Source organism: Mesoplodon bidens (genome assembly GCF_964165515.1).
Source record: "Mesoplodon bidens genome assembly, chromosome: 15".
NCBI lineage: Eukaryota > Metazoa > Chordata > Mammalia > Artiodactyla > Ziphiidae > Mesoplodon > Mesoplodon bidens.
Window position 1 is genome coordinate 44,841,752 of NC_138171.1, and position 20,873 is coordinate 44,862,624.

A 20,873-nucleotide genomic window follows, 5' to 3' on the forward strand; every position below is an offset into this window, starting at 1 on the left:
TCCTTTGGGGCCCCGCCCCCTTGGCCCGGCGTCCATACCGCGCTTGCGCGCTCCCGCCCGGTCTCCATCTTGGAATTGGGAGGAAGAGGGAGAGGGAGACTGGGACGAGACCGGGGCTGTGGTGCGGAGAGGCTGAGACTGAGAAGAGGAGAGGGGGAGAGGGCACGGGGACCGCCCTTAGCTACAGTCTTTCAGCTGTCCTCGGGAAAGAGAAGGAGAAAGGGAGGGGGCCGGGGCGGGAGTGGGGGCTGTCACCCTCGGACCCCGGCGTGAGAGGGGCCGTGCGGTTGGACGTCCTCGGGGTAGGCCCCCTGTCGGTGGCCGAAGACCTGGGGCTCAGTCCCCTCGGTCCCGAATTTCCGGGCCTGACCCCACGCTTCTCAAATATCCGGGTCTCAGCCCCTGAGATTCCAGATATCCGGGATTCGGGTCCCAACCTCTCTAAACCTGGGGCTCTGTTTCACAGGATTTCAAATATCTGGGGTTCAGGACCCTGCGTGCACCAGTATCCGGGGTTCATTCCCCACGAGTTCAAATATCAGATTCGGCCTCCCCCTGTTCAAATATCTGGAGTTCAGACCCCACAATCAGAAATCCGGGACTCAGCAACTGTCGCCCTCGAGGAAGAGGAGGACTGGACCGCGAGGTCAGATCAGGTTGTCACCCCCTCCCCTCCAGGGGAGGCTTCCCGGGCCCGCCCCTTAGGAAGGGCGAAAGCCGAGGAAGAGGTGGCAAGGGGAAAGGTCTCCTTGCCCCTCTCCCTGCTTGGCAGAGCCGCTGGAGGACCCCAGGAGGAGGCGGAGGCGCTGGGGCACCATAGTGACCCCTACCAGGTGAGACACGGGGTGCAGGGGCGCGGGTCCCTGTGTCTAGCTTGAGAAGAAAGGGTGCTGCTTTCTGGGAAGCTGGGCCTGGGTAGCCTCTCTCCCCAGGATGGGGAAGCCCAGCTGGGCCAGTGGTCAGCCTCTGGCTAGCCGTGCCTTCTGCTGCCACCCTCTTCCCCTTCCTTTTCCCTTCATTATGTCTGGTTGATGAGGGACCTCAGGTGACAGGGTCTCTGATGTCACGGGGGTCACACCCTAAGGTGCTTGAGCTAATCAGATGGATTTGCACCCTTCTGGTTTTCTCCCTGTTCACTTTCTCCCTCACAGCTACCCCTTCGTGATTGTAACTCTCTTTCCTCTGGGGTGTTAATTCCCGTGCCTCTGGTCCCCATGGTGGGTCTGCTTCTCTGTTTTTTAGGCATGGTCTGGTTGGGTTTCTTGTCCTTTCAAGGAAGTGTATATGTGCATTTGTGTTTAGGGGTGCTTGGCAGTATTTCCCCCAACTATTGTTACCTTCCAGCCTCTTGCTGTGATGGTACAAGTAATCTAATTTGTCAAGCAATTTATCATTTACAAAGTGCTGTACATCCATTCTCTTCTGTGACCTCTCCCCCTCTCATTCATCTGGTGAGGGGGCTCTTTTATTGCCTTCTTCCCATTTTACAGTTGAGGCTATTGAGGCCCAGAGAGGTTGCCCAAGGTCACACAGCGACAGAATAGGATTGGAACCCAGGTCCTTGAACAAGTCTTGCCTGTGCTCCATACCTGTCTCTTGTCATCTCTTTTCTTCTGTGCCTAGGTTTAGCCATGGGTCCAGAAGAGAATGGATTGGGGTGAGATTTAAGAATGGAAGGGAGAAGAGCTTCCTTTTTAGGAGGCCTATACTCAGAAGCTTTTCCTGATGGGAGGCTCTGGCCCCTGCCTTCTGCCTCATGGATTTTTCTCTCCACTGTGACCTTCATCTTTAGCCTGATCTCAGTCTTTGGCCTGCATTCCTGAGAGGGCCATCTCTTCTGACAAATGATAGTGGTGTCTCTTAACAGTTAAAGCCAAGCTGCCGAGGGGTAGGATGATCCCCAAAGTATTAAAGCCTTGTCGTGGCGACTCTGGAGGCAGGGAAGGAAAAATCCATATGCTGAGTGTCTGCATAGTGTTCCTAAGTACGAGATCTCATTAAAAATTTCACAACAGCTCCACACTGTAATCCGTTTTACTGAAGAGAAGACCAAGTGTAAGGAACTTACTCAAAGCCTTGTTGCTGTATATTGCAGATGAAATGCACTGGTAGTGAAGCTTAGGGCGGACAGGCTTGGGTTTCCTCATCTGTAGAATGGAGGTAACATTGTCCATTTTAGAAGGTGGTTATGATTTAGCACAGACCTTGGTAATCACTCAAATGTTTGGTGTTTGAGGAAGAGGCCCCTTATGATGTTATGCTGCCATCTTATATGTGACCTGGGGTCCTCAGTTGGCATTCTTGGTTGGGTGCTGGTAAAGAGGTCAAGAGGATTCCTTTGGCAAGTTGTGAGCACCTGCCTTTGTGTGTGGGTGTGTGGTGGGGGTGAGGGGTGCTTGGCAGGGTTGCTGGCAGAAGAATGGAGAAAGGGGCCTGCTCTGAGCAGCCTGGGAGCTGCTTGGGGCTGGGCTGAGGGCAATCAATCAATTTCCCAGGCTATTCTGAGGCCTCTGCACCCTGGGGGCCCACCAGAGAGTCAGGCTTACTCCTTGCCCTCCAGCTTCCAGTGGGGCTGAGGAGACAAAATTAACAACACAACAGGAAACAATGTGTGACAGAATATAATTACATGCTGAATTGTTAGGTGCTTTTAAGGAGCTAGAACTCTGCCCTGGGAGCTGAGCTCTGCTGAAAAACTCCTTTGTGCCTAAATTCCAACAAGTGCTTATCCAGGAGCTTGGCTTGGAATCCCCTCAGGAGGTCTTGGCTCTGATGTACTGCTGGAGTTTTCAGTACATTTCTGGCTGGGTGCTCTAGGAGTTCTTCTCCCCAAGGGCTTGGGGTAGTCAGGGGAGGCTTCCTAAAGAAGGGGGCTGAGCTTGGGGTGAGTTGTTGAGACAGTAATGAGTACACAGGCCTGACTGGAGAGGAGAAGATCCTGTTCTCTGACCTTGGAGAAGTCCTTCCTTTCTATGCCTCAGCGATCTCATCCATGAAATGGTGATCCTGATCCTGCCCTGCTTGTTTCATAGGGCTATTTTGAAAGCATAGTGGTAGAGGACCAGCTTTGGGCAAGTCGCTTAACCCCTCTGAGTGCCTTTCCTCATCTGTAAAATAGGGGTAATAGTAACACCTCATAAGGTTGTGGTGAGGATTGAAGGAGAGATAATGCATGTAAGGTGCTTACTATATATGCTTAATAAACGTTCTTTGTACTGCAAATGTCCTGTACCTGTGTGTGTTGCGTGTGCCATTGGACTGGACAAGTAAGGCAGCCCAGATCGCAGGCCCCCAGAGCCAGACACCATTTCTATCCCTGTCCTTCCCATTCTAGATCTCCTGCTTGCCACAGTGTCCCTAGCCCTTTTTGAGAGCGAGTCTCCTGGCCCCTGTGGGCCAGTACCCACTTGTAACAATGGCCGGATTTCCACTGCCTCCGGCCTTGGCTGTTTCCTGCTCTCTTCCATAGTGTGAGAGGTTGAGGGAGGAGGGGGCCTCAACGCCAAGGGGAACAGGAAGGTACCTGGAAATATTTGGGACGTGGGACTTGTGGGACAGGACACTTGGGGATCTGGGGTTCTGGCTGGGAGGCAGAATCTTTTATTCTTGAGGGGAGATTTAGGGGTTGTAGGGAAACGGAACTTGTTGAGGGCTGAGGGGTTGGTGAGGATGCTGAGCTCCCAGTCTTCCTTTAGTTTTAGGGACTCCAGAGACCCGGCCCTAGTGCGGTCATTGCCAGGGCAACTTCATTTTTCTTTTTTCTTTTTTTTTGAGCTTTGATATTGTTCCTCATCTCCCCCTGCCCTTCCTTGGTAGTGCCTCCCCCTCATCGGAACGAGGGGAGGAGGGGCCCTTTCTCTCTCTGAGAGCCCCATCTTTGTTCTAAGAGTCCCATCTTCTCACCAGGTCAAGCCCCACTCTCAGGGCCCCCAGGGGCCACCATGCCAGCTGGGGGCCGGGCCGGGAGCCTGAAGGACCCTGATGTGGCTGAGCTCTTCTTCAAGGATGACCCGGAAAAGCTCTTCTCTGACCTCCGGGAAATTGGCCATGGCAGCTTTGGAGCTGTGTACTTTGTGAGTTGAGGCTTGGGAGGGTGGGGCAGGGACTGTCTTCCTGCTGTGGACCTCCAAACAGCCCTGTACACTATTCCACTACACCAGGCTTTCCTGCCCTCTCCTGCTGGGCCAGCAAGTCTTCCTGCTACCCAGTGCTCACTGGGGGCCTTCACTACCTTCTGGTCTGGTCCTCTAGGCCCGGGATGTCCGGAATAGTGAGGTGGTGGCCATCAAGAAGATGTCCTATAGTGGGAAGCAGTCAAATGAGGTAGGTCAGGCTTGACAGACTGGTAGGAGGCAGGGGACCCCAGGCTCAAGATGCAGGCTAAGTAAGCCTCTCCTCCCCTGACCTTTCAGAAATGGCAGGACATCATCAAGGAGGTGCGGTTCCTACAGAAGCTCCGGCATCCCAATACCATTCAGTACCGGGGCTGTTACCTGAGGGAGCACACGGCTTGGGTGAGCTGGCCCCCTGACTCTGCCCTGATCTTTGTACTCAGGCCCATCCTTATCCTGGTCTAGTCTCTCAGGTGGGCCCTGTTCAGGGTGTTGTTGGGCAGATCTTGGGAAGGAGGAAATCTTTCCCAACCTCTGCAGTCCTCAGACAAACTCATAAGCAGCACTGTGTGTCCAGAGGGAGAGGCTGAAGAGTGACATAAACTATTAGCAGTTGAAAGGGGGCACATGGGCTGGGAGAGCTGGAGATTGAACGATGGGATTCAGATGGAGATGGTAGTGATGTCTTGGGATCTTTCTAAGGGAGGCCCTGACTCCAGGGACTTCTCCCCACCCTCTCGTTTCCTCAGTTGTCGTTTCTCCCTGTTATTACCCTGGGACCATTGCTTGAGTAGAGGCTAGGCAAGGAGGCCCTCTGTTTTGGATCTCTCTCCAAGGGAGATAGGCCAGGGGTGGCCAGATCTGCTGATCTCTGACCCTTGACCCTTCCATAGCTGGTGATGGAGTATTGCCTGGGCTCAGCTTCTGACCTTCTAGAAGGTAAGTGATTCTTTGGCCAACAAGTGGGAGAAGGGAGAAGGGCAGAGGAGCCGTAGGGGAAGGGTTAAGGGAAGATAGTTCCAGTCCCACCCTTGGGCTCCCTCAGTTTGATGTTTTTCCCTTACTCCCCAGTGCACAAGAAGCCCCTTCAGGAGGTGGAGATTGCAGCTGTGACCCACGGGGCCCTTCAGGGCCTGGCTTATCTGCACTCCCACAACATGATCCATAGGTACAAGCAGCACTGACAATGGCTGGGAGGGGGTGCTCTTTACACCACTCATTCTGCTGGGCTCCAGTCTTCTTGGAAACTTGGTGCAAAAGCCCCTGCCCAGCCTTTCTGAGACGCGTGTCTTATCTTTGTGCTTTGCCTTTGGCAGGGATGTGAAGGCTGGAAACATCCTGCTGTCAGAGCCAGGCTTGGTGAAACTGGGGGACTTCGGCTCTGCATCCATCATGGCACCTGCCAACTCCTTCGTGGGCACCCCGTACTGGTGAGTGGGAGTGATGGTGAATGGAGAGAGCTCCCAGGATGTTGGGAGCAGGAGTTGGCAGGGTCTGGGCGGGTGATTAGCCTCTCTCTCCTGACCATTCTCCCAGGATGGCTCCAGAAGTGATCCTGGCAATGGATGAGGGGCAGTACGATGGCAAGGTGGATGTCTGGTCCTTGGGCATAACCTGCATCGAGCTGGGTAAGGACATTCTGCTCTTGGCTCCTTGGCCTCTTTTCTCTCCACTCCTTTCTGTTTTTCTTACTATCCCCACACCATCCCGTCCTCTGAGGCCTCCAAGCATCTGTCCATTTTGAGTCTACCCTTGATCCCCAGTACAGGCAGCTGTCAAATCCTGCCATTTCTTAGACCTGAAGGTTTCATAGCATGCATCTTTTCCTGTCCACTGCTCTAGTTCTAAGTCTTTTTTGAGTGCCCACTGTGTGCCATGCACTGTGCTAGTAGGTTCTGGGGGTAGAGCAGTGAATGAGGTTCTTGCCCTCTTGGAGCTTACATTCAAGTTGAGGAAATAGGCATGTTTTCTTTAAATGTAAGAAAAGCTGAATGGAGAAGACACGGGAGCAGTACAACCAAAAAACTAGTTAGGGGCTGAGGAAGGTCTCCTTGTAGCAGAGATTTCTAAACAACCACAAGACAAATAATAGGTAGCTTTGAAAGACTGTAGGGAAAAGTATTCCAGACAGAGGAGCATACCTGGGGAGCTGAGACTAGCCTCAGTTGTTCGGAATATTGCATGTGTTAACAAAGAACAGTGAGTGATAAGGCCAGAGAGTTCGGCTCAGTGAGTTCACGAGGTCTTGAAGCCATGTTGAGGTTCTCATCTCTGCCAGCCAATGCTATTGAAACAACTGTTTTAGTGAGATAATGTTTGTAAAGCCCCCAACACGGTGCCAGGCACAAAATAGTTGCCCAAGAAAGAGATGTTATCAGTTACTCTTACCAACGATTTCCTGCAGTGATCTCTCCCACTGCCAGTCTCTTCTTCCTTCCAGTCTCTTTTACATCAGAGAGATGTGTTGTTGTTTTCTCTTCTCCTCAGAGCCGTCAGTGGCTCCCCGTTGCCTTCAAGACTGAAGCCATCCCCATCCTTGCTTCCACCAAGCTAAAGGCTCTGCTTCCTAAAGGCTGGCTTTCCTCTTAACAAGTTCTGAGTTTTTCCTTTTAATTACCTTTGTTTGTATTGTTTCCTGTGCCCAAGGTTGGAGATTTGGACTTGCCTTTCCCTCCATCTACACATGTCTACATTTACCATTTAAGGCCATGACCAGATAGGTGGTGGAAATATGTGAAGCAGGCCAGGTATAAGAAAAACCTAGAGCTGGCCATTTTATTCCTAGTTTTTGGTAGGGACATGGGTACAGGGAACTATTTCTCTACTATTAAAAAAACCCATCAATCTTTATTATAAATGGCAACTGATAGTCAGTATCAGGGAAGCAATATGGAGGAGACTACAACAAACTGGAGGTTGCTGTTCCCACCTGAAGAGGGCAGCTGTTGCTTAGCTCCAGCCCATTGTTATGCAGGAATGTAGGCTCCATTTCACCAGATCTAATTTTTTAAGAGAAACTGGAAATTTAGGTTATTATTTCATTATTATTATCAGAATTTAAAAATCACTCTTTAGGCAAAAACCAAAACCAACACAAAGCATTTGTCTGGGCCACAAGGGGCTTCTAGCTTGTGACTTCTGATCTGAGGCCTGCCTCCAATATCCCTTTTTCCAAAATAGCTTCCCTGAATCCCCTGCGAATGTACCAGCTTGAAGTCCCACCACACACCCAGCTTCCCAGCCATTTACCTGTTTTCCTCTTGTGCCAATTAGCACTTTGAACTTGACGCTATTTGTTCAATTCCATTTAATCTTCCCTATTAGACTGGAAGTTCCTTGAGGACAGGGCCTGTCTATTGTTTTTCATCTTTCCCGTAATACTTAAGCGAGTTTTTTGCTCTGATTTGGCACCTCATAAATATTAGTTGGGCCGGCAACTGAATGTGCTTTCTTCTGCCTTCATTCGTGCTTTTGCATGTGTTATTTTCTTTGATACCTATTCCACCCGTGTGCAGTGGAGAGGATGGGTGCTGCGTCTTACAGAGGAAGGAATTAATTGAGATTATGGGAATTGCTCAGGGTCATGGAGTGAGGAAGTCAGGGAGCTGGGGTGTGAACCCAAGTCTTCTGATTTCCACTCCAGTCTCCTCTGCCCACCTGCCACCTCTCACCTTCTCCCCCTTGACCTTTCTCTGTAGCGGAACGGAAACCACCGCTGTTTAACATGAATGCGATGAGTGCCTTATACCACATTGCACAGAACGAGTCCCCCGTGCTCCAGTCAGGACACTGGTGAGGACTGGGATTCCTGGGCCCAGGGGTTAGGCCATAGGGGTAAGGCTGCCTGGCTCACGCCCTCCCAACCCTTACCCTGCTATGACTTCTAGGTCTGAGTACTTCCGGAATTTTGTCGACTCCTGCCTTCAGAAAATCCCTCAAGACAGACCAACCTCAGAGGTTCTTCTGAAGGTGAGGGCTCACTGGCCTAGCATTCTCCTAGAACTGTAGCTTGTTGGAGCCACAGAAACCCCTCAGTGAAATTAGTGATTCCTGATTCTTCCTCCACTGAGAACTTCATTTATGAATTCCCACCCCCATTCCCAGTGCCCAGTGGACTCTGTGTTTTGCAAGATTTTGTCTACCACATTGCCTTTATTTATTAAGTAATCATTTGTTTTCCTGTCTTTTATTAATCAAAGATATATATAATTGCCAGCCAGAATTTCTGGCCAGTGTGCAATAACCAGGGTTACCACACTGATCTGATGTAATTCAAGCCAAAAGTCTGTGTAGCCTTGTCGTGGGTAAATGTATGATTTCCCCTAGGTGTTTTTTGAGTTATCAAAAGTAGAGGGGCCCCCATTCCCTTCAGAGATCCATAGGAGGCCTAAGGACCCCTAGTTGGGAACTGACTTAGATCGTCTACCCTGACCTACTTGTTTTATAATTGTGGGATGCTTTATGAGGCCCAGAGAGGCCTCATGACGTGTCCAGGGGCACAGAGCACTTTGATAGAAGACCTGGACTAGAATCCAGATCTCCTGGCTGTTCTTGCCGGTCAGCCATGCCTGGAGGAACAAGAGACTGTGTGGGGAGTAGAGACGGGGAGGTAAAAATTAATGTAGGAGGAGGGGTTGGATCAAGGCCAGCATCAACCTGTGGTGGGCATGGGCCCCAGGGGAGTGCCTCAGGCCAGAGGGAATGCCAAGATCCACGGGACACTGGGATGCAGGAGGTGCTTGGCGGCAGGCCTCAGTGTTCTCTTCCCCCAGCACCGCTTTGTGCTCCGGGAGCGGCCACCCACAGTCATCATGGACTTAATCCAGAGGACCAAGGATGCTGTTCGGGAGCTGGACAACCTGCAGTACCGCAAAATGAAGAAGATACTGTTCCAAGAGGCGCCCAATGGCCCTGGTGCTGAGGCCCCAGAGGAGGAGGAGGTGACCCGGCTTGCCCTGCCACCCTTCTTCACCACCATGTTGTGCTTGCCTCCTAGCGGTTGCTTGGCGCCCCTCCCCACCCTTCTCCATACCCCCTGTCTCTTTGTGCTACCTCCGTATGCACATCCCTTGTCCTTCACCTTCCCTGCCCAACAGCCTGTGTCCTGTCCACAGGAGGCAGAGCCCTACATGCACCGGGCCGGGACGCTGACCAGTCTAGAGAGTAGCCATTCAGTGCCCAGCATGTCCATCAGCGCCTCCAGCCAGAGCAGCTCAGTCAACAGCCTAGCAGATGCCTCTGACAATGAGGAGGAGGAAGAGGAGGAGGAGGAGGAGGAGGAGGAAGAAGAAGGCCCTGAAGCCCGGGAGATGGCCATGATGCAGGAGGGCGAGCACACAGTCACCTCCCACAGCTCCATCATCCACCGGCTGCCGGTATGCAGCTCACCCTGAGTAGGCCTGACAGCGGCAGGGCCAAGCCCCAGCTCTCCTTCTCAGGAATCGCCTTGGTTCCCTGCTCTCCCTCCCATGTGTGACTGCTCCTTCTCTAAGTCTGACTGGGTCTCCAGGGAACTCCCTGTGGGCCCACTGACCTCTGAGCCTTGGGCATTCCTTCCACCTTCCCTTCCTCTAGGGCTCTGACAACCTCTATGATGACCCCTACCAGCCAGAGATGACCCCAGGCCCTCTCCAGCCACCTGCAGCCCCGGCTCCCACATCCACCACCTCTTCTGCCCGCCGACGGGCCTACTGCCGCAACCGGGACCATTTTGCCACCATCCGTACTGCCTCCCTGGTAAGTGCAGCCATCCTGGGTGCCCCAGACTATCTAAGTCCAGAAATGACTTTCTCCCTGTGGCATATGATTAAGTCCAGATTCCACCCTCACTTTGTGTTGCTGTCTCTTGCCTTCTCACCTCGACCGTCTCACCTAAACCCTTCCCTCTCCCCTCCCTTCTCCCAATAGACTATTTTGGTCACATTGCCCGGCTCGTACTCCATTTTTGTGGCTGGACTTAAATAGCATCTCCTGGCATGCCTTCCCAGACTCCTGGCCAGCCAGGTGCTTCATATCCTGTGCTGTGGTACTCCTGAACAGCATGATGACAGGTTTGCTGGATTCTGTGCCCCTTGAGGGCAGAGATGGTGTACAGGTATCTGCCCGTGCCAGTAATTGGCTTTCAGGCCCACACACATCCCTGTATTTAATTCTTCCAGCTTTTCTGGGAGGGTGAGGGTATGATCCCATTTGTGAGATGAAACAGCTGTGACTCAGAGGGAGCTACCTTTGGTGGTTCCCAAATTCTGTAACCAGGACCTTGGTCCTCTCTTAAAATAAAGTCACAGCGATGTTTTTCGCAGTTCATAGGAAAAGGGGTATACTTTTCCTAAAACATAGTTTTTCGTCCATACTTTTTTGTGTGTGTGGTACGCGGGCCTCTCACTGTTGTGGCCTCTCACTGTTGTGGCTTCTCCCATGGTGGAGCACAGGCTCCGGACACGCAGGCTCAGCGGCCATGGCTCACGGGCCCAGCTGCTCTGCGGCATGTGGGATCTTCCCGGACCGGGGCACGAACCCGTGTCCCCTGCATCGGCAGGCGGGCTCTCAACCACTGCGCCACCAGGGAAGCCCTCGTCCATACTTTTAATAAACTTTTAGATTACATTCCTGTTTAGCTGTAAGCTTCGATGGTCCCCTTGGAGGCCATTGGTTGGTCTAGTATGTTCTTGTAGCCTCTGCTTATGGCTGTTGTTCTTTTAGGACAACTCTTCAGACCCTGTGATGCTTGGTGCTTTGTGGTACTGTGCAGAGAGGTCTGTGATCTCCAGGGGTTTGGCCACCTGGACTAGTTTGGGGTACATTGACATAGCCCCTTGACAGTGGGATCTGAGCTCAAACTTCAGATGAAAACATCCAGGCCCAGTGTTCTTGTTATTCCAGTGTCCCATGGTCCATATTCTGGCTCCGTATCTGAGCTGTAAAGGGTCTTCAGTGTTTGCTGAAGGGGAAGGAACCATCACTTAACTGGTTCAGAGTGTTCTAGACACTATTACATAGGTATCAAAGTTAATCTCCCCAGCCCCCTGTGAGGAGGTGTTACTGTCCCATTTAATAGAGCTAAGGCTTAGCAGCATTAACTTGCTTGAGGTCACATGGTTAGTAAGTGGCAGAGCTGGGATCTGGTCCCAGGTCTGTCTGATTCTTTTATTCTTTTGAATTAATCTGAATTGTTCCTACTTTTATGCAAGACCCTGTGCTCAGCACCTTGTCTTGTCTCCTTCAGTCTCACCAACCTCTGAAGGAGATATCGCCATGATCCAGTTGAGGTGGCAGGCTCAGAGGTTAAGTGTGAGGAAGATATCAGATGAGAATTAAACCCATGAGGCTCACTCACGTTCTTCCCCCATAGGGCACGAAGACTATGTGTGTTAATAAAATGGGGGCCAGGGCTGCGCCCCACTTCTCATCCTTTCACCCGCCCCCAGGTCAGCCGTCAGATCCAGGAGCATGAGCAGGACTCAGCCCTGCGGGAGCAGCTGAGTGGCTATAAGCGGATGCGACGACAGCACCAGAAACAGCTGCTGGCGTTGGAGTCGAGGTTGAGGGGTGAGCGTGAGGAGCACAGTGCGCGGCTGCAGCGGGAGCTCGAGGCGCAGCGGGCTGGCTTTGGGGCCGAGGCCGAAAAGCTGTCAAGGCGGCACCAGGCTATCGGTGAGAAGGAGGCGCGAGCTGCCCAGGCTGAGGAGCGTAAGTTCCAGCAGCACATCCTCGGGCAGCAGAAGAAGGAGCTGGCCGCCCTGCTGGAGGCGCAGAAGCGAACCTACAAACTTCGGAAGGAGCAGCTGAAGGAGGTGGGATAGGGCTGCAGCAGTGGGTGGGGTTGATGGAGGTTGAGGCGGGCCTGACCTCCTTGCTCTCCTGCTGCTCTTGCCTAGGAGCTCCAGGAGAACCCCAGCACACCCAAGCGAGAGAAGGCTGAGTGGCTTTTGCGGCAGAAGGAGCAGCTACAGCAGTGCCAGGCGGAGGAGGAGGCTGGACTGCTGCGGCGGCAGCGCCAGTACTTTGAGCTGCAGTGTCGCCAGTACAAGCGCAAGATGCTGCTGGCTCGTCACAGCCTGGACCAGGACCTGCTTCGAGAGGTAGGCCACCCCCTCCCAGTTCCCCTCCCAGATCCCAGGCACCTACCCTTTTCCATTTGCCTCATTTGTGGTTGTCTTTCCCCTCTGCCCTCATTCGTGTCACAGCTCGGCTTCTCTTCAACACCTCTTTCGCTTCTCGTGCCCACTAGACCCTGCTAGAGTTCCCAGGCCAGCTAGGAGCTTGGCTCCCTTACACCTCTCATCTACACCCCTCATCTCCCCACCCTCGGCTCCCTCTATCAAGGAGTCCTGGGGCTCTCACTTCCTTGACACCAACAAGGCTTTCTGACCAGTTTCTGGGCCCTGCCTCCCTTTTGCCTCAGGACTTGAACAAGAAACAGACACAGAAGGACTTGGAGTGTGCATTGCTGCTACGGCAGCATGAGGCCACACGGGAGCTGGAGCTACGGCAGCTCCAGGCCGTACAGCGCACACGGGCTGAGCTCACCCGCCTGCAGCACCAGACGGAGCTGGGCAACCAGCTGGAGTACAATAAGCGGCGTGAGCAAGAGTTGCGGCAGAAGCATGCGGCCCAGGTTCGCCAGCAGCCCAAGAGCCTCAAAGTACGTGCAGGCCAGCGTCCCCTGGGCCTCCCGCTCCCCATTCCTGGGGCTCTGGGACCACCTAACACAGGCACCCCTAGAGAAGAGCAGTCCTGCTCATCTGGCCAGGAGGCAGACCAAAGAATTCTGGGAGAGGAGGAGGAAGCAGTTCCAGAGAGAAGGATTCTGGGGAAGGAAGGGGCTGCCTTGGAGCCAGAGGAGCAGAGGATATTGGGGGAAGAGTCAGGAACCCCTAGTCCCAGTCCACAGAAACATAGGAGCTTGGTCGATGAAGAAGTTTGGGGGCTACCTGAGCAGGAGATAGAGGAGCTTAGAGTTCCATCCCCGGCACCCCAGGAGAGGAGCATTGTGGGCCAGGAGGCATCCGGGGAATGGAGGTTGTGGGGGAAGGAGGATGGTAGCCTCTTGGATGAGGAGTTTGAGCTTGGCTGGGTCCAGGGTCCAACACTGACCCCAGTCCCTGAGGAAGAGGAGGAAGAGGAGGAGGGTGCTCCATTTAGGACCCCGAGGGATTCTGGAGATGGCTGTCCCTCACCAGACATCCCCCCTGAACCCCCTCCAACACATCTGAGGCCCAGCCCTACTAGCCAGCTCCCTGGACTCCTGTCCCATGGCCTCTTGGCTGGACTCTCCTTTGCAGTGGGGTCCTCCTCTGGCCTCTTGCCCCTACTACTTCTGCTGCTGCTCCCACTGCTGGCGGCCCAGGGTGGGGGTGGCCTGCAGGCAGCCCTGCTGGCCCTTGAGGTGGGGCTGGTGGGCCTGGGGGCCTCCTACCTACTGCTTTGTACAGCTCTGCACCTGCCCCCCAGTCTGTTCCTACTCCTGGCTCAGGGCACAGCACTGGGGGCCGTCCTCAGTCTGAGCTGGCGTCGAGGTCTTATGGGTGTCCCTCTGGGCCTTGGGGCTGCCTGGCTCCTAGCCTGGCCAGGCTTGGCTCTACCTCTGGCAGCTCTGGCAGCTGGGGGCAAATGGGTGCGGCAGCAGGGCCCTCGGATGCGCCGGGGCATCTCTCGACTCTGGTTGCGCGCTCTGCTGCGTCTGTCGCCCATGGCCTTCAGGGCCCTACAGGGCTGTGGGGCCGTGGGGGATCGGGGCCTATTTGCACTCTACCCCAAGACCAACAAGGATGGCTTCCGTAGCCGTCTGCCTGTCCCTGGGCCCCGGCGGGGTAATCCTCGCACTGCCCGACACCCACTAGCCCTGTTGGCAAGGTTTTGGGCCCTGTGCAAGGGCTGGAACTGGCGCCTGGCACGGGCCAGCCAAGGTTTAGCCACCCGTTTGCCCCCCTGGGCCATCCACACACTGGCCAGTTGGGGCCTGCTTCGGGGTGAGCGGCCCAGCCGTATCCCCCGGCTGCTACCACGCAGCCAGCGCCGGCTAGGCCCCCCTGCCTCCCACCAACCACCACCAGAGACTCTAGCTGGGCGGAGATCCCGAACCCGCCAGTCCCGGGCCCTGCCTCCCTGGAGGTAACCAACTCTAGCTCCTCCCCAGCCCAAATCTAGAGCATTGAGCACTTTATCTCCCACTACTCAGTGAAGTTCTCCAGTCCCAGTCCTCTCCTCCCTTTTACCACTCCTTCCTCGGTATGCTTCCCCACCTCACCCCCTAGCCCTTTGGGCCTCTAGACAGGCAGCCTCCTCCACCGTGGAGTCCGGAGATTATATTTTGTGTTCTCCTGATGCTCCCCCCCCACACCCTAAGTTATTGCTGTTCTCCCACTGTGTGTGCTCATCCTCACCCTCATCGACTCAGGCCTGGGGCCAGGGGTGGCAGTGGGTGGGAAGAGTCATGTTTTTTTTTTCTCTCTTTGATTTTGTTTTTCTGTCTCCCTTCCAACCTGTCCCCTTTCCCCCACCAAAAAAAGAAAAAGACAAACACAAATAAAATATCTGAGCGGAACTGTACCTTTGGCCCAGGCTGCCTCTGTCTGCTTTGTCCTGCCGCCTAGCCTCCCCGGTATGCCCCCAATCTGGACCCTTGGCCCCCAGTTCCATGACCTCTTCACCCCATCTACGTTATCTCAACCCCTTTCACTCCTCAGCCTCATCCTCTCTACCTTCATAGCTTCGTTGCACCATGACCACCACCAGTTCAGGGGTCTGGGCCCCTGTTGAGCTTCCCCAGAACTTCTTGGTCCCACAGTTCCCCTGTTTGTGGATTCCTCCCCGAGAGTCCTCAGGTGCTGGGTCCTTTTGTCCTCATTCACTGCCTTTCCTCCCAACCCACTCCCTACGTGGTTGCCTTCTGTCTGGGAGCTGAGTTTCTCGCCTGGCGTCAGGCATTACCCTAGAGGGCTGGGGGGATGGGACTGCAAACCGTCCACAGTAGGGGGTGGTGAGTTTGGGGGCCCAGACAGAGTGTGGGGGCCGCGGAAATGGGGTTGGTTGTGGGCTTGGAGTGGGAGCTGAGTACACAAGGGGCCGGGCTGGAATGTGGTTATCTGGTCAGGGTGGCAGCTGCTGGCCTGTTGAACTTGTCGGGCCCTTTCTGGCCGCCTCCTTTGCCCCTTTCCCTTATGTGGCCCGAGATGGGGCCACCCATCTTATCCATTTCTTAGCTTGGTGCTTATCCTTCCCTCCCTCCCACCCTGAGGTGATGAACCTGGGACTTCCTCTGTCTTTCCTCAGCTGTGTTGCTGTCTTCCATGTGTGTGTTGAGTGACTTAGTTTTCTCACTTGTGCATATTCTGTATCTGCTCACAGGCGTCTATCTCTAGGTTATATTTTCTCCCTCTTTGCATGGTCAGAGCTTCTTGTGTGCACTCAGTACTCTAAAGATTCTCAGTTCCCTGTCCATGAACTCTCCTGCTGTTTCTTGTGAGTTTTCCACCCAACTCTGTGAACGTGCTCTTGGAAGCTGTCTTGTTTTCTTTGCATCTCTTGCCCATTGAGAATCTTTCTGATCTCTCTCAACACAATCCCACCTCTCCATGTCTGTCTGTATACAGCTCCCCCCGCCCCCTCTGTCTAACATGTTTTCTGTTTCTCTCCCTCTTCTTGTCTCTGCTTCTGTCTCCTCTCCTCCTTTCTTTCTTCTCCCTTTCCCCTGGTTGTTCCTCCTCCTCCTCCCCCCTGCCCCCATCTCCCCTTGGTCCGTCCACTGCATAGTCTAAGGAGCTGCAGATCAAGAAGCAGTTCCAGGAGACGTGTAAGATCCAGACTCGGCAGTACAAGGCTCTGCGGGCACACTTGCTGGAGACCACGCCCAAAGCTCAGCACAAGAGCCTCCTTAAGCGGCTCAAGGAAGAACAGACCCGCAAGCTGGCAATCCTAGCTGAGCAGTACGACCAGTCCATCTCAGAGATGCTCAGCTCACAGGCGGTGAGGCCTGGGGTCCAGGGAGGGAGCATGGTGGAGGTTGGCCTTTGTATTTCCAGCTTAGCCGTGGGCACTGCAGGTGGGGGGTGTAGGCAGAGATAGGGCTTTTTGTTCTTGGGAAACTCAGATATTCTTCCACTGTTGGTATTCTCTGCAATGGTTTTATTATTTCTCTTAAGTATTTTCTTAAGGTCTTGACAAAGCCAGCCTGCCTACTCCACCAAGAACCACCAAGGAAAGAGTGGCTGTAATTTTTTCCTGGGCCTGAGTTAGTTTAATCTGTGAACAGGGAACAAATAAAAATGATTGTGGCCCTCAGGCCAATTTGCCCAGACTTCTGGAGGATTTTGAAGGTTGCTGTTCTAAAAGTGATCACACATCACACTGGAATAGGCCACTTAAAATAACACTGTAAAAAGTAAAAGTGTCCTTATTCATTGCCGTTCCCTCACCTAACCCACCTCTCAGAGGTAACTGTTGTTAACAATTAATTGTATTTTAGATTTGTTCCTATGCATATTTAGAAAATTATATAAAAATTTTAAACAAAAGTGGAATGATACTTTATATACTGGTCTCTAACTTCTCTTTCCACCTTGTATTTCTTGGACATCTTTCCATGTCAGTACACATATCTCATTTTTTAAGAGCATAGAGTTTTCCATGGTATGGATATACCATAATTTATTTAACCCATCCCTTATTGGTGGACATTTAGGTTGTTTCCAGTATTTTGCTATTACAACGCTTCAGTGAACACCTTCGAGCACATGTGCAAGTATACCTGGGGGATAAATTCCTGGAAGTGTAATTGCTGTGTCACAGGGTATGATGACCTTTCATTTTGATAGATGTTGAGACTGGCTGCTTCTTGAAACCTGAGGGCCCAGGCCTGCTGGGGCAGGGGAGGATTGTGGGCGTAGGGGAGGAGGCCCTGAAAACTTGCTCTACCTAATCTCTAGCTGCGGCTTGATGAGACCCAGGAGGCAGAGTTCCAGGCCTTACGGCAGCAGCTTCAACAGGAGCTGGAGCTGCTCAATGCTTACCAGAGCAAGATCAAGATCCGCACGGAGAGTCAACACGAGAGGGAGCTACGGGAGCTGGAGCAGAGAGTAGCTCTGAGGCGGGCACTGCTGGAGCAGCGGGTAAGAGGGCTGGGCTTCCAGGATGGGGTGGGGAGGGCAGCCCCCACCCCAGACCCTCTGACCTCTATTCTGGGTGCCTCAGGTGGAAGAGGAGCTGCTGGCCCTGCAGACGGGGCGCTCAGAGCGAATCCGGAGTTTGCTCGAGCGGCAGGCCCGTGAGATCGAGGCTTTCGATGCTGAGAGCATGAGGCTGGGCTTCTCCAGTATGGCGCTGGGGGGCATCCCAGCTGAGGCTGCTGCCCAGGGCTATCCTGCTCCACCCCCTGCCCCCGCCTGGCCCTCCCGTCCTGTTCCCCGTTCAGGGGCGCACTGGAGCCATGGCCCTCCTCCACCAGGCATGCCCCCCCCAGCCTGGCGTCAGCCCTCTCTCCTGGCTCCCCCGGGTCCCCCAAGCTGGCTGGGGCCCCCAGCACAGAGTGGGACACCCCGTGGTGGAGCCCTGCTGCTGCTAAGAAACAGCCCCCAGCCCCTGCGACGAGCAGCCTCGGGAGGCAGTGGCAGTGACAGTGTGGGCCCACCTGCTGCTGCAGTGCCTGGGCCTCTGAGCCGCAGCACCAGTGTCGCTTCCCACATCCTCAATGGTTCCTCCCACTTCTATTCCTGAAGTACAAGGTGGATAAGCCAATGAATGAGGCAGGGGTGGGTGGAGCCTGATCCTGGAGGGCTGTAAGCCTGAGGTCCACCCAAGGGTGGGGGACGGGAAATTGGCTCCAGCTCCCCTCAGACCTCATCTCACGAGCTTCTTGGGCTGGCCAGTGGCCCAAGGCCAGCTTGGGCATAGGTGCCTCAAGGCTGACCAGGAGCCCCTGCCTCCCCACCATGGTGCCAGGGTTTCTCTCCATCACGGCCTCGGGAAAGGAGGGAGATACATGCGTGTCAAATATTCATCTAGTCCCCTGGGGGAGGGGAAGGGTGGGTCTAGATATATTATATAAAGAGAACTATACTACCCCCTGGAATGGGGCCATGGACTTGGGGACGCCAGGCCCCCCAGACCTGGAATGTGACGGAGCAGGTCTGGGGCCTGGGGTGGGGAGAACGGGAGGAAAAGTTCTTCCTGAAAGAAAGATCAGGATGGGGTCTTGGGGTCAGGATGCCTGGGTCTCTCCATTCCCCTGTTGCTGTCTGACGTCCTGTGCCGTCTTGTCCTTTATCCTTTTTTTTTTTTTTTTTTTTAATGGAGATTTGAGCTGGGGCAGGGGAACAAAATAAGAACCTTAGAAGGGGCTGCTCCCAGGCCTGGGGGCAGTCATGAGAGCCCCTCCCAGCCACGGGGCTGGCACAGAGCCCCATGGCAAGCTTTTAATAAACTGTTGGTTATTCTAACAGATCCCAGGACTCACCTTTTCTGTCTAAGGTGTATATTAAGGAATGTTCAGTGGCAGGTGATAGTGTTACTTATATTTAAAAAGAGAACTCACTGGGCTGTGTAACTAGAAATTTCAGTGACTTTACTGACTTTGGACATGACTGAATCCAGAGCTTCAATGGAAGTCATCAGTCTGGACCTCTGCTTCCCTTTGCTTTGGCTTCAGATTTTCAGAAGGTTCACCTTACCCACAGGCCCCTGGCAGCTCCAACCTTACAACCTACCAACAACCTCAACAGCAAGAATTCCAGCAATCTTGAAGTGACTTCGTTGGTTTGATCTGTAGCCAGAGGCCTGGGGTGCTCTGATTGGTCAGGTTTAGACCCTGTACCCACCGCTTTAAGGCTGAAAGAGTCAGCCCGTGGACTAAGTGGCTGTTTCCAGAAAGGGGAAGAAAGACATAAACAACAGCTGTTCCCAAGACCTTTCATTTTGTGCTTCACATTCTTCTTAAGGCCAGTTATTCAGATCTTCCTCCCAACTAAGCTTTAGGTTATCAGACAACTAAAAGCAGGGTGGTCAGGGACTTCCCTGGTGGTCCTGTGATCAAGACTCCCTGCTTCCACTGCAGGGGGCAAGGGTTTGATCCCTGGTTGGGGAACTAAGATCCCACATGCCACACAGCGTGGCCTAAGTAAATAAATAAAAGCGGGGTGGTCAGAGGGGCCCACTGGTCAGGCTGGAGAAAGCAGCCACACTCTTTTTGAATCAAGCCTGGTGGCAGACTGGATGGCAGGGTCAGGAGGCTGGGACTTTCTTTGGAGAATCGGGGGGAAATTAAAGGGAACCAGATCAAGGGGACAGTGGCTACTCCTCAGCTTCCTGGACCAAAGTACAGGGGGTGAGAGTGGGGGACCAGTTTTGATGAGGTGATTCAAACACTCCTTTATTGAGTCTTTAAAAATAAATCCCTGTAAACACTTTAAACTGGGAATGTGAAGCTGAGAAGTAGAACCCCAATAACTTGTGTCCCTGGGAGCTGCGAGTCTTCTCCGAAGAAAGCTGCTTCTGCTCTGCAGGCAGAGTTGGGGGTGGGTATGCTATATATGCTTTCTACAAGTGGAAAGTCCTGGGGACGGGGGAGCTCAGTTGCTCTCGCCATCACTGCTGATGATGCCACGCATATGTGACCAGTCTGGGGGTGGGGGGCGGGGCCGCTCTTCCTCTGAGTCCAGGGTCCTGCGGTATAGTTCCCCGGGTGGGGCTGCTTCTCCTGCAGGGTTCCAGGCTGTGCGTCTGCGTGGCCGGCCTAGAGGGGAGGAGAAAGCAGGAGATGAGTGGTCTGAGAAAGTCCATGCCCCATCTGCTCCTGGAGAGTGGAAGGAAGCCCCTCACCTGAACCACTGATTATGTTGGTAATGTCCAAGGAGGCTACCTCAGCTGCCTCTTCCCGCTGCTCCTTCAGGGCCCGACACTTCTCTAAGGAAGGGTTACCTGGGGCAGAAGAAGCTCTTGGTCCTCTCCTCCCCAGCAGCCAAGGCCTTCTCCTGCAGCCCCCAGGGCACGCCCAGCCTCACCCTTCATGCCCAGGGCTTCCAGCTCTGCCCGGAGAACACTCAGGCGTTCCTTGTGTGAACGGCAGGAGCCCAGCAGCTTCTTGTAGTTTCGATGAGCCCCACAGGCCCGAATGTAGCGCTTTAGCCTCATCACAGACGGGTGGTCCTCACCAGGGCGACCAGAGCCAGCCTGGCAAGGGAAGATAGCAGCTGAAGGCCAAGCCTTTTGGGCTTGAGTCAGGGTCTCCCTCTTCCTTGATGGTAGCCTCCCACCCCATCTTCAACCCTCACCTTCCTGCCTTTATGTTCTGGACTGCCATCTGTGGAAGAGGAGGAGGAGCTTCGTGTCCTGCCTTTCTTGGAGCTCTTCTTGGAAGAGCGGTTCTTCCTCTCCTTCTTGGGGGTCCCCTCTGCCTCGCTGTCACTCACCTCCTTCTCCGAGTCACTTGCCTCGCCATTGATACTGCCCACGTTGGCTGTCTTTCCAGTAGTTGGTGTCATCTTCCTCCAGCTGTCTTCCCCATCCTCCTCACTGCTTCCACTCTGCCTTTTCCCACCCTTCGACTGGGTCTTGTCTTTGCTCTTCCTCTGCACTAGGGGCTCTTCATCTTCCCCACTGCTATCCCCACTGCCTGCTGCTGATCTTTCCTTCTGTTCCTCTCTGTCCCCCGGGTATCCCAGCAGTCTTGCTGCCCTGCTTTTCTGCTTACAGCTTCTCTCCTCCCGAGAGGAGGACCTTTGACCTCCACTGCTCTGGGCTGTGAGTTTCCAATCCTTTTCTTCCTCT

General features: G+C 53.9%; 2 protein-coding genes across 4 annotated transcripts; one reads left to right on the forward strand and one right to left on the reverse strand.

Annotated features, from left to right (window-relative positions):
- The first annotated feature begins 244 nt into the window (after window positions 1-244).
- Window positions 245-19,120, forward strand: TAOK2 (TAO kinase 2). 3 transcript variants are annotated; one of them, XM_081255653.1, is made up of 19 exons: window positions 250-833; window positions 3,907-4,073; window positions 4,252-4,323; window positions 4,413-4,514; window positions 5,006-5,051; window positions 5,184-5,280; window positions 5,429-5,542; window positions 5,649-5,740; window positions 7,811-7,904; window positions 8,000-8,081; window positions 8,885-9,052; window positions 9,227-9,487; window positions 9,687-9,848; window positions 11,540-11,905; window positions 11,990-12,193; window positions 12,517-12,756; window positions 15,867-16,079; window positions 17,039-17,221; window positions 17,304-19,120. In XM_081255653.1, exons 2-19 carry the CDS (start codon window positions 3,942-3,944, stop codon window positions 17,823-17,825), a joined length of 3,150 nt encoding a protein of 1,049 aa, XP_081111779.1. In that variant the 5' UTR covers window positions 250-833; window positions 3,907-3,941; the 3' UTR covers window positions 17,826-19,120. The 3 variants fall into 3 exon arrangements, with proteins under 3 accessions (XP_081111778.1, XP_081111779.1, XP_081111780.1); XM_081255654.1 differs by lacking the exon at window positions 15,867-16,079 and having other exon boundaries at window positions 251-833; XM_081255652.1 differs by lacking the exons at window positions 15,867-16,079; window positions 17,039-17,221; window positions 17,304-19,120 and having other exon boundaries at window positions 245-833; window positions 12,517-14,616.
- Window positions 19,121-19,450: 330 nt separating this feature from the next.
- HIRIP3 (HIRA interacting protein 3) lies at window positions 19,451-20,683 on the reverse strand. The gene is made up of 4 exons (XM_081255655.1): window positions 20,378-20,683; window positions 20,108-20,276; window positions 19,926-20,024; window positions 19,451-19,839 (listed from the first exon to the last, which is right to left on the reverse strand). The coding sequence occupies exons 1-4, from the start codon at window positions 20,585-20,587 to the stop codon at window positions 19,676-19,678; spliced, it is 642 nt and encodes a 213-aa protein (XP_081111781.1). The 5' UTR covers window positions 20,588-20,683; the 3' UTR covers window positions 19,451-19,675.
- Window positions 20,684-20,873: the final 190 nt, after the last annotated feature.